The 14,170-nt window shown below is 35.9% G+C and overlaps 1 protein-coding gene across 2 annotated transcripts in view; it reads right to left on the reverse strand.

Moving 5' to 3' along the window:
- nfatc3a (nuclear factor of activated T cells 3a) overlaps nt 1-13,100 on the reverse strand; it is a 110,709-nt gene extending 97,609 nt beyond the window's left edge. The window contains exon 1 of one of the 2 annotated variants that reach the window (XM_056461760.1): nt 12,669-13,100. In XM_056461760.1, the coding sequence (XP_056317735.1) occupies nt 12,669-12,759 (91 nt within the window). In that variant the 5' untranslated portion in view covers nt 12,760-13,100. Of the gene's footprint in view, nt 1-6,836; nt 6,942-12,668 lie in introns of those variants that run through there. The other variant, XM_056461761.1, reaches the window with a different exon arrangement.
- Between the last annotated feature and the right edge of the window lie 1,070 nt (nt 13,101-14,170).

Genomic DNA, 14,170 nt, shown 5'->3' on the forward strand with positions numbered 1-14,170 from the left:
TTTGTATCTTTAATAATGGTTGATCTTCAAAAAGAAAACCTGTAATCTCATATAAAAGACATTTGCGCTCTTTTCAAGATCGTCGACTCTAAAGAAACATTGAATTCTTTGTTTTCAAAGTGTTCAATTATTCCTGGTCTTATTCACAGCTTTCTGCCTGCTTTTTCACCAATGCTGTGGAGTCACTGCTGTGGGCCCGCTTCTGCAGCCAGTTACATCACCAACAAGCTGCGGATGTCCGCTGTGCTAGGTGATGGCAGCCTAAGCCAACATGAACGTATGTTTGCTTTCTAAATAAAGCTCCCTAATTAAACCATCTCATGCTGTGATAACATTACAGGATAAACAAAGCTCAGCCGGCAGAGGGAACGCCTCAGGTTCATTTAGCGGCAACCTTGTCAATCACAGCTGAAATAGCCAGAGCAATAGAGTTGCTTTCGCATCTTACACCTGACCAACTGCAGTTTACATTACAGAGTAGCTTACGATTGGCAGAAATGTAAATACAGACCTCATGCCTCGCTTTATGAATCAAGCACACAAAGCACTTTTTGCCAGTAGGTACCGTATCTGAACCTGAGATCAAAGTGAGCAACAGAGCAGACAGAAACCAAAGAACTTTTTGATGAGCGACACTAAAAGGGCGACCTCGGCATCATTATATGACCATGTCTGTGAATATTTCTCTTGCTAGATCGTTATGCTACCCTATTCGAGGAACCACTGGTTTCATTACAGCATAAAAATAAAAAAAATTTAAATCAATAAATAAAGAAATGAAAATATATTTATACAGTTGAAGTGAAAATTACTAACCATCTTGTCACTTTTTAATCAAATATTTCCAAAATGATGTTTAACAAAGCAAGAAAATTTTCACAGTAATTTCTATAATATTTTTTCTTCCTGAGAAAGTCTTAATGTTTTATTTCTTGTTTTCTTGTCTTGTTTTATTTCGGCTAGAATAAAAGCCGATCAGAGTCTGCCTAAAATCTGGGGTACGATTCATGCGAACTCTGGTACGGTTTACTTCTGATGTGAATGCAATCGTACCAAATAATGAAAGTGAACTGCCAACTTTACAACAAACTTTAGTTTTCATATCATTCATTCGTGTGTGTGTGTATGTCTGTGTATCACCTACCTTAGTGACAAGCATGACTGACCCAGTGCAAACAGTGATAATGTCTGCTTGTCTCAATCAAAAACGACTTCTGCAGACATGAGACGTGATGTTCTAAACGTTTTAAATGTTTTTGCGGAAGATAAACGCAAGTGTCTCTCTGTATTTTGGTTTTGGTAACAGTTTAAACAGCAGAGCGACTGTGATATGCAGACGTCCATTTTGTCGCTTTGCTTTCGTGGCCATCACCTAGCAACAGCTGTATTTAAAATAGCAGCTTGATGACGCAAGCACACCGGGGTTCAGAATGAAAAAACACGGGGTGAACACAAACCAGCCGCGAAGATGGCAAGGGGCGAACTTGGGTTTGGTCCAGGCAATTGACCCAAGTGTGAAAGCACCCTAAAATGTTGTTTTGGTCATTCTAAAACACATTAACCGTTTCAGTATTAGTTTTATTAAACTATTAATGCTATGTCATTAGTGCTCTGCATCTTCACGTTTTCAAACACCATCATATCTTCTGAGGTGCAAGCCATTTATTAAATAAAGAAAAGATTCACGCAGCTTCTCCCACTGCAGCAAATTCTGATTTTAATTTTGATATTTGGCACCAGTTAATCAGGAAGTGACAATTTTGTTCTCTTTGACTTGTTGTACAGAAACGATGCTTTATTCACACATCTTTTATGAAATATTCCCGTTTTGCGCATAAATTTAATTAATCTTTAGATGGAAACATAGCCAACACGCCTAGTTAACTAAATTAACCAAGTTGAGCCATTAAATTGCAATTTAAGCTGAATACCAGTATCTTGAAATATATCTAGTAAAATATACTGTCATCATGGCAAAGATAAAAGAAATCAGTTATTAGAAATGAGTTATTAAAACTATTATGTATAGATTTTGGGGGGGAAATATAAAGGGGGCTAATAATTCTGACTTCAACTGTATTTAACTAGGCCAATTTGAATTCAATTGTTTTTGGGCTGAACTGCATTAATAAAGCAGATAAAGCAGCCGTTTACATGACTGAAAGTATAATTGCTGCGGTGAATCAAAATACACTCATCATCTTAGCCACTGATAGTCTCAGAGCCTCATCTGTGATTCGCCACAACCAAGACGCACACACACGTACAACCATCCAGCTGTCAGACACACTTTTAATTACACAACGGCCCGAGGGTAAATTGTGCAACAGGGCCTTGGGGACTAAAAGAAGGGGAAGGAAGTGAAGCGGGGACTCTGAGGAGAGCGAGGGACCTTAGGTACAACACGACAAACAAGTGTAAGGGAAGGAAAGGCTGAAAGATCAAACAGAATCCCATGCAGCCTAAATCAAAGTATGCATTTCAAATCATTGGATATTTTTGAGTACTTATTAAAATTTTTTTTTTACAAAAACACGTTTGTCTGTTGCCTGTAATCTTCGAGTTTTGAGAGCTGCCTCAGACTGAATGGAACATATCTTGATGCAGTTTGCTCAAGAAAATCGTTGTGTAACTGACTGAAAAATGAAAAAGGCCTTTGCTAAGTTTGTGCTGTTACAAAATTTGTCAAATGTGAAATTCTAAATGTTATGGTGAGTTCATAAAGATACTTTATAACAGTGATGGGCTCAGCCAAATGTGAGTTCAATCCATCTATTTAGCAGATGTTTGAGTAGGGGTAATGAGGTTTTATGTTTTTATTTCAACAGAACCATATACTGTACGGAATATGCCAAACACAAGGTCTGAAATCAAAACTGCCCCTCAGTTAAACAATGCCGAAGGTCAATAAAAGTCATTTTTAGAGAAGTTAATTCAGTGATTAGTACATAAAATCCAACAGCTTTGAAAAGCAATCAAACATTATTATATCGCCTTATATAACCACGGTTGTTTACAACAGATAAGAGATATTTATTGCACTTTCAAGTTCATGTTTGATCATTCTTTAAGCTACTTCTAGTTGCAAATAATACTTCAATAGTCATAGGACGAAATCACTTAACTGACCAAGAAAGCAAATGCATTAAAGATTCTAATAACTGCTCATAATTTTAGATTTGCAATAATAACAATTTTACATATAATCAACAAAAATGATATATTTTAATACATTTCTGATATAAATGTTTACAGATTGAAATAATCAATTTAAGTAAATGTTTGAAAACATTTTTTTTTTTTAAATATACAGATTACGTTTGAAAGTTTAGGGTTGCATTTTTTTCTTAAGTTTTTGAAAAATACGTCAAAACACATAAGACATAATATATGAAAACATTAATATTGTAAAATTCTACATTTTTTAAATATCCCAATAACTTCATTAAGACAAATTAACTTACTTTATTATGTTTAACTGTTACATTTGTTAAACTAAATTTAACTTTTCATACAAAATTACCATTGTGTATGATATTTGCTATATAAATAAACTTGCCTTGCCATTTTACAAACGTACTGAGGGTTATTAAATGTCATTATGCTTAAACAAATGGTTTCCTTGATAATTATACCCAATTATTAATGAACATTATTTCACTGGTGACAATACAGAAAATATTATGAACCACCACATAGTAAGCACAAGAACAATAATAACCATAAAATGTAAAATTATGACAGAAGTTCCTTTTAATGTAACATAATTATACTATTTATTTAAGATTTATTTTGGGCCTTTTTACCTTTATTAGATAGGACAGTAATGATACAGAAAGTGAAGTGGGAGAGAGAGGGGGGTAGGGTTGGGTAATGTCCTCGAGCCGGGATTCGAACTCGGGACGCCCTGAAGTGCTGCCGCACCATATGTCGGCATGCTAACCACTAGGCTATTGCTCCGCCACAATTTTTTTTTCTTCATAAAAAAAATAAATAAAATAAACAATTAATCCCTAAATTTTTCTTTCCAAATGAAGCACCTTGCAAAGATGCATACAACTTAGTTGTTTTAACAAAAATATAAGCACAATTCTAAATGGCATATGAAATTAAGTTGAGTGACTGTTTAGAATCTGTATTACTTTAGTTTGATTTAATGAATTGAACTGATCAGGAGGCAAACCAATCTAATCTTTGTGTAACATTTTACAGAAATCTTTATTAAAAGGAGCTTTCAAAAGACCAAGCATTTCTATTAAATACAATTCTACTGTAACAATGTCAAGGTTTAGCCTACTGACATGTTTGGTCAAATGAATACATCTTGCTGAACAAAAGTAAAACTTTACTAACACTATGAACTTTTAGTTTTAGTTACGGCGTAAAAACAAAATGATGTTACCAAAGGTCTCTGTATGAATCAGCCAGCATCTCCGTCTCACCCAACATGCTGTCATCTCACTATCTTTTATAAACGCCAATCTCTGAGACCTCAATATTCTCTTTGCATTAGCATCCAATGAATGTTGGTGGTTTCAGTTACACTAAATTTAAACTAGACAAATGCCAAGCATATCTGCTCGTGCCTCACCCCAGGAAACAAGCCCCTCGCACCCACCACTTTTCAGACCCTCTCTCACACAGCCCTCTGTAGCAAGAAAACACATCTTCTCAGAGACCCAATGAGTCAGGCGGTTGGCTGGTACACATGGTCCTTTTGCTGGAGCTAAGCTAATGGCTAAGCTGGGCCAAACAAAGCTCTTGAAACAACTTGGGACATGAGCTTGTAATGTTGATGGCCCTTACCATTAGTATCAAGTGCCCTGAATGAATGTAACGCTGATTCACTGTCATGTATTACAACACTGCGTACTGGCAACAAATCAACATGAGGCTCGCCAAAATAAGAACAGCAGCACCACATGAATGTAACCACCGTGGACAACGATCAGCGCCCTGCTGTGGCTTTAGCAATACAGGCCTGACAACATAAAGAGGAGGAAGCTTTATAACCAAATCACTTTTGCTGGACTGTGGAAAATAAAATAACGAACTGATAAAGGTTGATTGGTCAGTGGTAAACAGTCAATCATCACTCACTCATCCTCATATTGTTTGAAATATACTTTTTAAAGATATTCTGAGATGTCAGTTTGTTGTTGTTGTTTTGTTTGGGTTTTTTAAGTCAATGGCAACAAACTGTTTGGTTATTAATATTATGCAAATGAACTTTCTGTTGTGGTTGAAGTACCCCTTTAACCCAGAAAAGGTATGGCTGTTGAAGTTCACTTGCAAACAAATATGGTCTCTCTCTCTTAATGAAGTCTCTCTCTCACACACTCTCTCACACACTCTCTCACACTCTCTCTTACACATACACACACGCGCACACGCGCACACACGCACACAATTTGGTAAAGAAATAGCAGTAATACTTTATTTTAATTGTCCACTTGAGTATTAATAGACTGTCTGCTTATTATCTGTTGATTCTGCTCTTTCAGCAAACATTTAACTGACTATAAGAAACTTTGCAAGTTCATGTCAACTTACACTAAGCCCAACCTAGCAGTCTACTTATAATCTAATGAGAATTAGTTGGCATGTAGATGCAATATAACTTAAATTCAACAAATGGATCATCAAAATAAACTGTGACCAAAATAGCTACTGCTAGATTGAGACTCTTCTATAACAACCTGAAAATTCAATAGCCATAAAATATTTCTTTCTGAAATGGATTGACTGCAAACAGATCATTCACATCTTTAGGTTGCATGTTAACATCATTCTACAGAGGTTAAAAGGAGTCTGCACTGATAGCCTGTTTCAAATCCTGGGCACATTCAACAAGCTTATATAAAATATATTTAAATGTATCTTTCTTTAACATAAATAAACTTTTGAACGCTTAAAGCTGGCACCATTGACAGCAAAAGCTCCCTTAACTTTTTATTTGTTCATATTAAACTGTCTGAAAAAAAGAATGTTGGTAACCAGTTGCAACTGACTTCTATAGTAGAAAAAAAATAAGACAGACTACTAGTTATCAACATTCTTCAAAAGAAATATTTTGTTCAACAGAAGTAAGAAACTCAAACTGGTTTAAACCGTTTTCAAGGTATATCGCTTTTGGAAAAGTCAAGGTTTTAAAAACAGCTAAATTTTCTGCTATAGCGTTCCTACAGTATATGTAAGATTTGTTTACTTTTTTTTGTTTGTTTTTTAAGACAACAGCATCTCCAGCAGAAAAGATATCCAAAGATGCTGTTTAAAATTGTAAAGAAATCTGTTTTTGAAACAAATGAAGAGAGCAGAAGTCAATGATTCATTTGAATTATTTAGCCTGACATGTTTACTGCTCTAAAATATTTTAAATGTTTCTCAAAATAAAATATATTGTGTTTAAATGCGGAAAAGTTTTAGTATTTTACCCGGACATTTAAAAATAACATATTTTAGAGCTGTAATCCCAATACCGTGAAACCGGGATATTTTTATCCAAGGTTATCATACCACCAGAATCTTATACCGGCTCATGCCTAGTTTGAAACATGGAGGGTAAGTGATGACTTTTCATCTTTGGGTGAACGATTCCTTCAAGTATGAAAAACCAAACAGTGATGTTTCCCATTGAAAGCAGCAGCAACCATTTTCATTTAAATATCCCTCCTCACTTTCATTTTGTCAGAATATGTAAGCTTGATAACATCCTACCAAACTAGTGACTTGCAGTCATGCTGTTTGTCTAAATAAAGCTGGCAGGATGAGCTAGCACGCGTTACTCGCTCCCTGACCAACAAGCGTCAATGCAGCACCTGAGTCTGCGGCCTCACCTGTGGACGTAGCGCACAGCATTTTAACACTTCTCTGCTGCTCGGGACACACAACACGAGGCGGTGCGGGGCCGAAAATGTGCGGCGATTCGTCCAGTGGCACTTGCTAGCCGAGGGGGCAGTTCTCCTCTGACGGGACTAGCAAACCTGCAGTCTGCCCTCTGCCACTTTTTCTCTGGCTTAAAATAACCCACCCAGAGAGCGATGTAATTTCAGTCTTTCCCACGACTTAGACAGCCAGCCAGCCAGATGAGCAGATGCATGCACAGACACTAAACCCTGCACGCTCTGCCTTTTTCAGCAACCCACTCAAAAACTACTTCAAGACTGGTGCTCTCATGCACTCAGACGACCTGGTTTTTCAGACCCTGCAGACTCTCGAAAGATGACCACACTTTAAAAAAGTATAAGTATAAACTATAAAAAGTATAAGTATAATTAAATAAATAATAAAATCACATTCACGTCACATTAGGTCTATCACTGATGGAAATGAAAGACAGAGAAAGTGAAGAAAAGAGAAAGACTCAACCCTCTTTCCTTTTTCTGTCTTGTGCCCCTCCCCTTGAATTCCACTGCCATCTGAAGACCACATGCTGTGCCCGGGCACTATGCCAGACAGCTCCACACTATCTGACTTTACTCAGCCCTGAGAGAGCACCTTCTGGCCCTACTACAGCCACCTCTGCAATGGCAGAGGCCACTTTTACTGCACTCACTCCACCTCTGCCTTACAAACAAAGGACAAAACCTTTATTCTGTTGTGAACACGTGCTGATATTTAACAACAAGACAATATAATGAGATAATGAGCATGCAGGATTTTGTTATCATAGGCACTTTATGATAATAATTGTGAAACAGACATCACTAGATGCTATATATACTTTTTATACATATATACACTTATTTAACAACACACTTTACATGCCAATTTGCAAATAACAGCTGCACATATAACGTTGTATACAGTAATACACCTACAAATACACTTGTCAATTTGTTCATATGCATTTACTACTTTCTTCTATTTTTAAAATATATTTATTATCTGTTTTTTGTCCTGTCTCTGTAATTCTATTGCACTGTAGAAGTTCTGTCACGAAAACAAATTCCTCGTTTGTGTGAACATACCTGGCAATAAAGCTCTTTCTGATTTATATATTTTTGAATAATTATTTAAAAGTTTTTAGGAGTGATTTTCAAGAATATTCAGATTGCTGTATTTGTAGTGGCTCATCACAGAACCAGTGTATAGGCTATTAATCTTCAAACTTTACATAACATGTTAATATGGCCTACAGTATGCCAGGGATATTGATTGAAAATGTTCTGATTATTTATAGACCAACTGATCATTAACACTTTATAATGAGGTCCCAGTTGATAACACAAACTGTTGGAAAAACGACCTTTAAAAAATGTACTAATCTTAGGTAATGGTAATTAAGTTTATAAGTTAATGTTTAATTGAACTCACTATTTAAAAGATGTAACCACCTTATTTAATAGAGATAATAACTAAAAGTTAATTACAATAGTTTTTTTTTAAACTAACACAACCTTAAAGATGGTGATTGTCCTCAGAAGCATTTGTTGTTGTGCTGGTTGAAAGTCTCATCACATTCTGATAGTAATGATTAAAGTTAATGATCTAAATGTATTAATATGTAACTTTATATTTTGGGTAAGGCAAAAGACAAAAAAAAGTTCAACCAATTAAAATTTGTCACGCTGACAATTCCCATAATTCTGATAATTATCCCAAACTTTCTGTCAACAAATGTAGATTTGTACATCTGCACAGCCATTCACGCAGATCCACCGTTTGCGCATGCACACGCGCACCACGTGTTTATGTGCACTCGAGACAAAGAGTAACCGTTAAAAACAAATGCTGAATCAAAACTTTAAAATCCTGAATTAATAATGGAGTTACTTTTGCACGGTGAGGATAGATGACACCATGGCTGAAGTATTTCTGTTAGACAGGTAATGTTCTGTTTTAAAACTATTTTAGTCACACAAAGCTGATGTAGAATGTGTTGTGTTATGAATGGGTTATATACACAGAAGTGTTGTTCTGCCACTTAAATCGCCCAGCAAAAGATTGATGTGACTATTATCAATTTCATAAGGGACCTTTTACAACATCGATAATTTTATTTTCATTTAGTTTATCAACAAAACATAAGTGAATAGCATTATTCCGCCTAGCCTGCTTTACTGAGCTGAAGTTGGTTTTATATTCGCATTGGTTCATTTTTAAACAATGACAACCTGTGACGCGTCCCTATATTGTTTACCATGCTACTAGAAGTCAGAAATAGCATGTAAGTATGCAAGTATGGCTTAATAACAAGTGTAATTCCTGCACGCCGTCAGCCAATCGCGAGGCATACAGCAGTCGCTTTAGGATAAAGCGCGTAAGAGAGAGAGAGACCAGTGATCCTTGCATGCATGAAATATTGCACATCATGACAGGTTTCGCTTGCTACAAAACTGAAAACGTGCAGATATTATACAGTTTTTGTTAGAAATTGTAGTATTATTAAGTACTATAAAGATTTCTAACTGGCAAATTACATGATCTAGTGGGCTGTCCACTGTCATCTTTGGACGGCTGGGGTGGGACTGTATTTCAAAAATATTTTGCTAATCAGTTAGCAATTTGGCATGTTTTAATTTGCTTGAAAGTTCTTCTGAACATTTATAAACAATAATACACAAAAATGTTGTTCTTTTTGTTATTATAGATATAAAAATTTTCTCAATATTGTGATAATACCATAAAATTTGATAAAAGCTGCAGTAATTATTGTTATTATTTTTATTATTATATAAAAAAGTTTTATTGTTTTAAAAAAAAGAGGCTACTTTTAGTTTTCAGAAACATGGTGGTTTATCTAATCTTATCAAAATGTTTTATTGATTAAAAATGCAAATAAATAAATTAGATAAATAACAAATAAAGAAGTGTATATTCAATTATATGTTTTCAGTTTCTAATATCCTGCTCCCAAAACTATAACTCACTTTATGAGGGAAAATGCACAGAAAATGTTACACTTGAAAGCTGCCTCACATGTGCTCACGTTCATCTGTGGTGGGTCATTTAAGGTGACGATAGACACAATGCAAATATTCACAGATTAACCAAACGAGCAGACAGTCCTCCTGTCAGATTTCACTCTGGACTAAACAACACTGAAAACTAACAGAGCTTTATAGAGTGTAATTATAAATACCACTGCTGTCATAGATCACAAAAACTTCTGTGTGAGATGTGCACACACACCCTTTCACGCTGCTGTTGAATCAGGCATATTTGTATTTTTTCTACTTGAATCACTTTTTGAACTTTTTAACCATAAGTTTCTCTTTTCTATGTATAACATTTTAGGAGAATTACCGTAATTAGACTTAAAAAGGGGCATGCATGCTACAATTCATAAACATTTAATAAATCTGAATTATACATATATTTCCTCACCTGGTCTTAAATGCATACAATAATTAACATTTAAACTTCCAGTGGTCATAAAGTCATGAATGTATCCATTTAATTTGATAAATTTGATATTTGATAAAGACTGCATTTTTGGTCAATGAGGTAATAAAATAAATAATGTGACATAAATACACAAACAAACAAACACGTTATTCAAATTAAATAGTATCTGGTGATATTTTGACATTCTGAAAAGAGAGTGCCAATCTAAATTAAACGGTCTCAGCTTTATTAACAAACACAAGACAAAAGCTGATCAGTTATCTTTTGTCTAAAAACAGCCAGAGGCACAGAAAATACTGATGAGTGTGTATAGTAACAACAGCCCTGCCCTTCAGCCGCATTGAAATCCTGATGACTTTTCGACATGCATGAACGGTCAACTGCAAAACTCAGGATAAAACCTGTTTAACAACTAAATTGCTTTTATTTCCCTTTCAGAAAGTCTGTTTAATTAAAACAACACCGTAAAAAGAGTTTGTATTTTCAGTCCGATTTAGCCATTGCATTTTCCTGTATATACTGTGGTCTTATTTTTCAAAACAATGAGTCATAAGAAAGCTTGGTAAAAATTGTTTCATTTTCTGTAATAATTTTCTACATATAATAATATCAGTTTATTTTTCCCTTAATACTCTATAATTCTTTGAGATAAAGTTGGACATGCATATAGCTGAAATAGAAAACACATACATCCAATTGTAAATCACAATTCTTACACAACACCTGCAACTATATAATTTGGGTCCAAACTATACAGACTAAAAAACCACTTGAACACTTTTTTTCCAACATCTAGTCCAAATATATCCTCCCACCTTTTGGATTTTTCTCATTCTTCTATCAATTTTTATAAAATTTTGCATATCAGCATCAGCCTTTCATGCAGTTTATGAAGTACCAAAGCTTCATCTATTAAATACACCCAAATACGGCTCAAACCTAAATAGTGCAGTATTTTACATTATAAGCAAAACACAGCGATTATTCTTTTGAAATGACACAAAATCATCAGTCCTATTTTGCCTAGGTAATGCATGAAATCCCTATACGCAATTCACAGATCATGCAATGTTTTTTTTTTAAAAAAACATGCAAAACTTCAGCAAAAACACACAGGGGTCCACCCACAAACAGGCATTCTGCTTTCACTATAGCCAAATCTCTTTCCTTCACGACACACTCCAGCACACTGACAGACGCTGATAGGGTTGCTGCTTCTCACACACTGTTTTTTCATTAGGCAATTTACACAAACACACACACACACACACAGGCTATGTCTGGTGGTAGCAAACTGGAGATAATCTGCACTGCAGACATAGCAAATGTGTTTAGAAATAACCAAACTCCTCCTGTCATTTAGTGTGGTTACCATTGCAGAGACGTTTAATGAATCAGTAATGTCAATAAACACAATTATCATTCTCAAAGAAAGCTGTTATTCAGGTGTTTACTATACAGCAGCAATCTTTTATTGTGGCTGTAATAATGGATAATCCAATAATTAAACATAGCTGAGGTAAATGGCATAGGCAAAAACATTTAAATTTAAGAGTTTTAATGATTACAAGAATTAGCATATATTCTAAAATATTAGATTAATTATAAAAATATACACAAACCAAATTTATTTTCATTTATTTTACCCCAAAATGTGCATGTGAAAAGTGCTATTCAGAAGAGACCTCCCTCTAAACAATAATGAGAACTCATTTGAATATTCATGCATTTGATAATATATCTGTATTACTTGCAAAGTGACAGAGCTAACTACTGCCTATATGTACCGCCGCAAATAATAAATGGAGAAACGAAACAGTGTTGAGTTCAGTATTAGTGGAAACTTTTGGTTTGAAACTCTTTCCATGTGCTCAAGTTGAAGGCAGGGGCGAGTGATAACAGAAACTTTTATAGCATTCGACTGTGCGGCAGCTGTCAGACTGATGTGGATCTGTCTCAAACCACTTAAAGGCGCCAATGTTGTTCAAAAAGGCTGTCAAGGCAGGCAGCTAACTAGGTTTGGAGCCGCTATGACCGTCTTCAGGACAGGGTGTCCAGGTGCTTCTTGGTTATACATTAGTTCACTCGGCCGCCTAAACTTGCCGCTTCTCGTTTTCATTGGCTGAATTTACAACCGCACAAAAACTAAACAAAACTGCAGCTGCTGGTATGAAGAGAAAAGCCGGCGAGCGACGTGGTTTCAGCGGCGCGCGCTGCTGCTTTTAATAACGTGTTTCGCCTTTGCTATCCATGAAAGATTCAGGAGTTGATCTATACCGATAGACTATGCGAGAGTATCCCGAAGTAGAGGCACTAACCTGCGGGGCCTAGCGGCGGCTGCTGCCCGTCCTCCCCAAAGATCAGTCTGAAGTCCAGCTCTTCATTCCCGGGGCAGTTTGCAGTAGTCATCGGGTTTGACAGCTCGGGCTCACCCGTCTATGTACACCGACTCTTTAATGAACTCACTACATTGACTAATATTGAAGGCAAAACTTTTAAACTTTTCCTCCGTGCTGTACTTCTCTAAGTCCGAGCAGAAAATATTATTGCTTGTCCCTCAGAATAATCCAAACTGCTCGACCTTCTGCAGGGATTCAGCGAACTCGCAGCGACTGTCTGAACTTTTTTTTTTAGCCCGTGGCGTGAAGGGGGGGTGAGCGTTGTGCGTCAGCGCGACCGTTGATCGAGTTCGTCCGTAATTTCGCTGCTGCTCTCCGTCTCTAGCTCCTATCCCAACTTTTACTAACAGCGCGTGACAGGGCAGTTCCAGCGGTGACGTCAGCCAAGTCGGCAGACAACACAAGCGCGCGCACACACGCACTCAGTCACTCGCGCGCGCGCACACACACAGACACACACATACACACACGAACGCACTGGGTTTATGGGTGTTGTAGTTTCTGTTAATACAGAACTACACTTGAATCAGTCGTGCGCTTTCGAAAGCACGTGTTTCTGTGTAGTTTACTGTGAATGCAATAAATTATGCGTAGGACATTTATGTAAACATTGAAATAAATTGATTTAACTAATTGGATCATTAAAATGACTTATTATGTATTACCTTTTTATTACTAGAATTTACATCGTGGAGTCATTTGCTCCGTATGGTAAGTAAATTAATAAATACATATATAAATTGCTTTGCATTTCCTAATTTTATACTTTACGTTTCATTAATATCAGCATTACAATACAATGCGTATATATTTGTTTAATGACAGCAGCAGTCTGCATGAACGGTTTAATAAAATAGTTGTACTGTACATCAACATCATGTGTCTCACTGAAAGCTTGCGCCACAGGCCATTTACTCATTAGGTTGGAGTTAGGTTAGGGTTGTATGCTTTAATAAAAAGTAACCATACTAAACTTACTTTAATCTGTCATCACATTCACCCAAACACATATTTCTGTGCACATTTCCTTAGCATGCAAACACACTTTCTAATTAAATGCATAACCATTGTCCAACGAAGTATAGTTAGATGTTATGATACAAGTAATATTTCTTAGCCAGATCACTCAACCCTGTGCAGTGTTTGTTTACCTCATTAACCTATGATGAATCATTGAAGCAGGGGTTTTCAACCAATGATCTTGGGACACCTAGGGGCCAAAGACAGTTCAGAGGGACCCTGGGATACTTTGTAAAACTCATAAGATAATAATTATTTATATACATAGGGAAATAAATAAATATTAATAATATTAAAGTTAATTTTAGATTAAATTATCAAACATGTAAGCATGTTAACACAGTTCAAAATAAATAAATAAATAATAAACATTTTTTGGTACACTCTCAGAAATAAAGGTG

Source organism: Danio aesculapii, chromosome 7 (genome assembly GCF_903798145.1).
Source record: "Danio aesculapii chromosome 7, fDanAes4.1, whole genome shotgun sequence".
Taxonomy (NCBI): domain Eukaryota; kingdom Metazoa; phylum Chordata; class Actinopteri; order Cypriniformes; family Danionidae; genus Danio; species Danio aesculapii.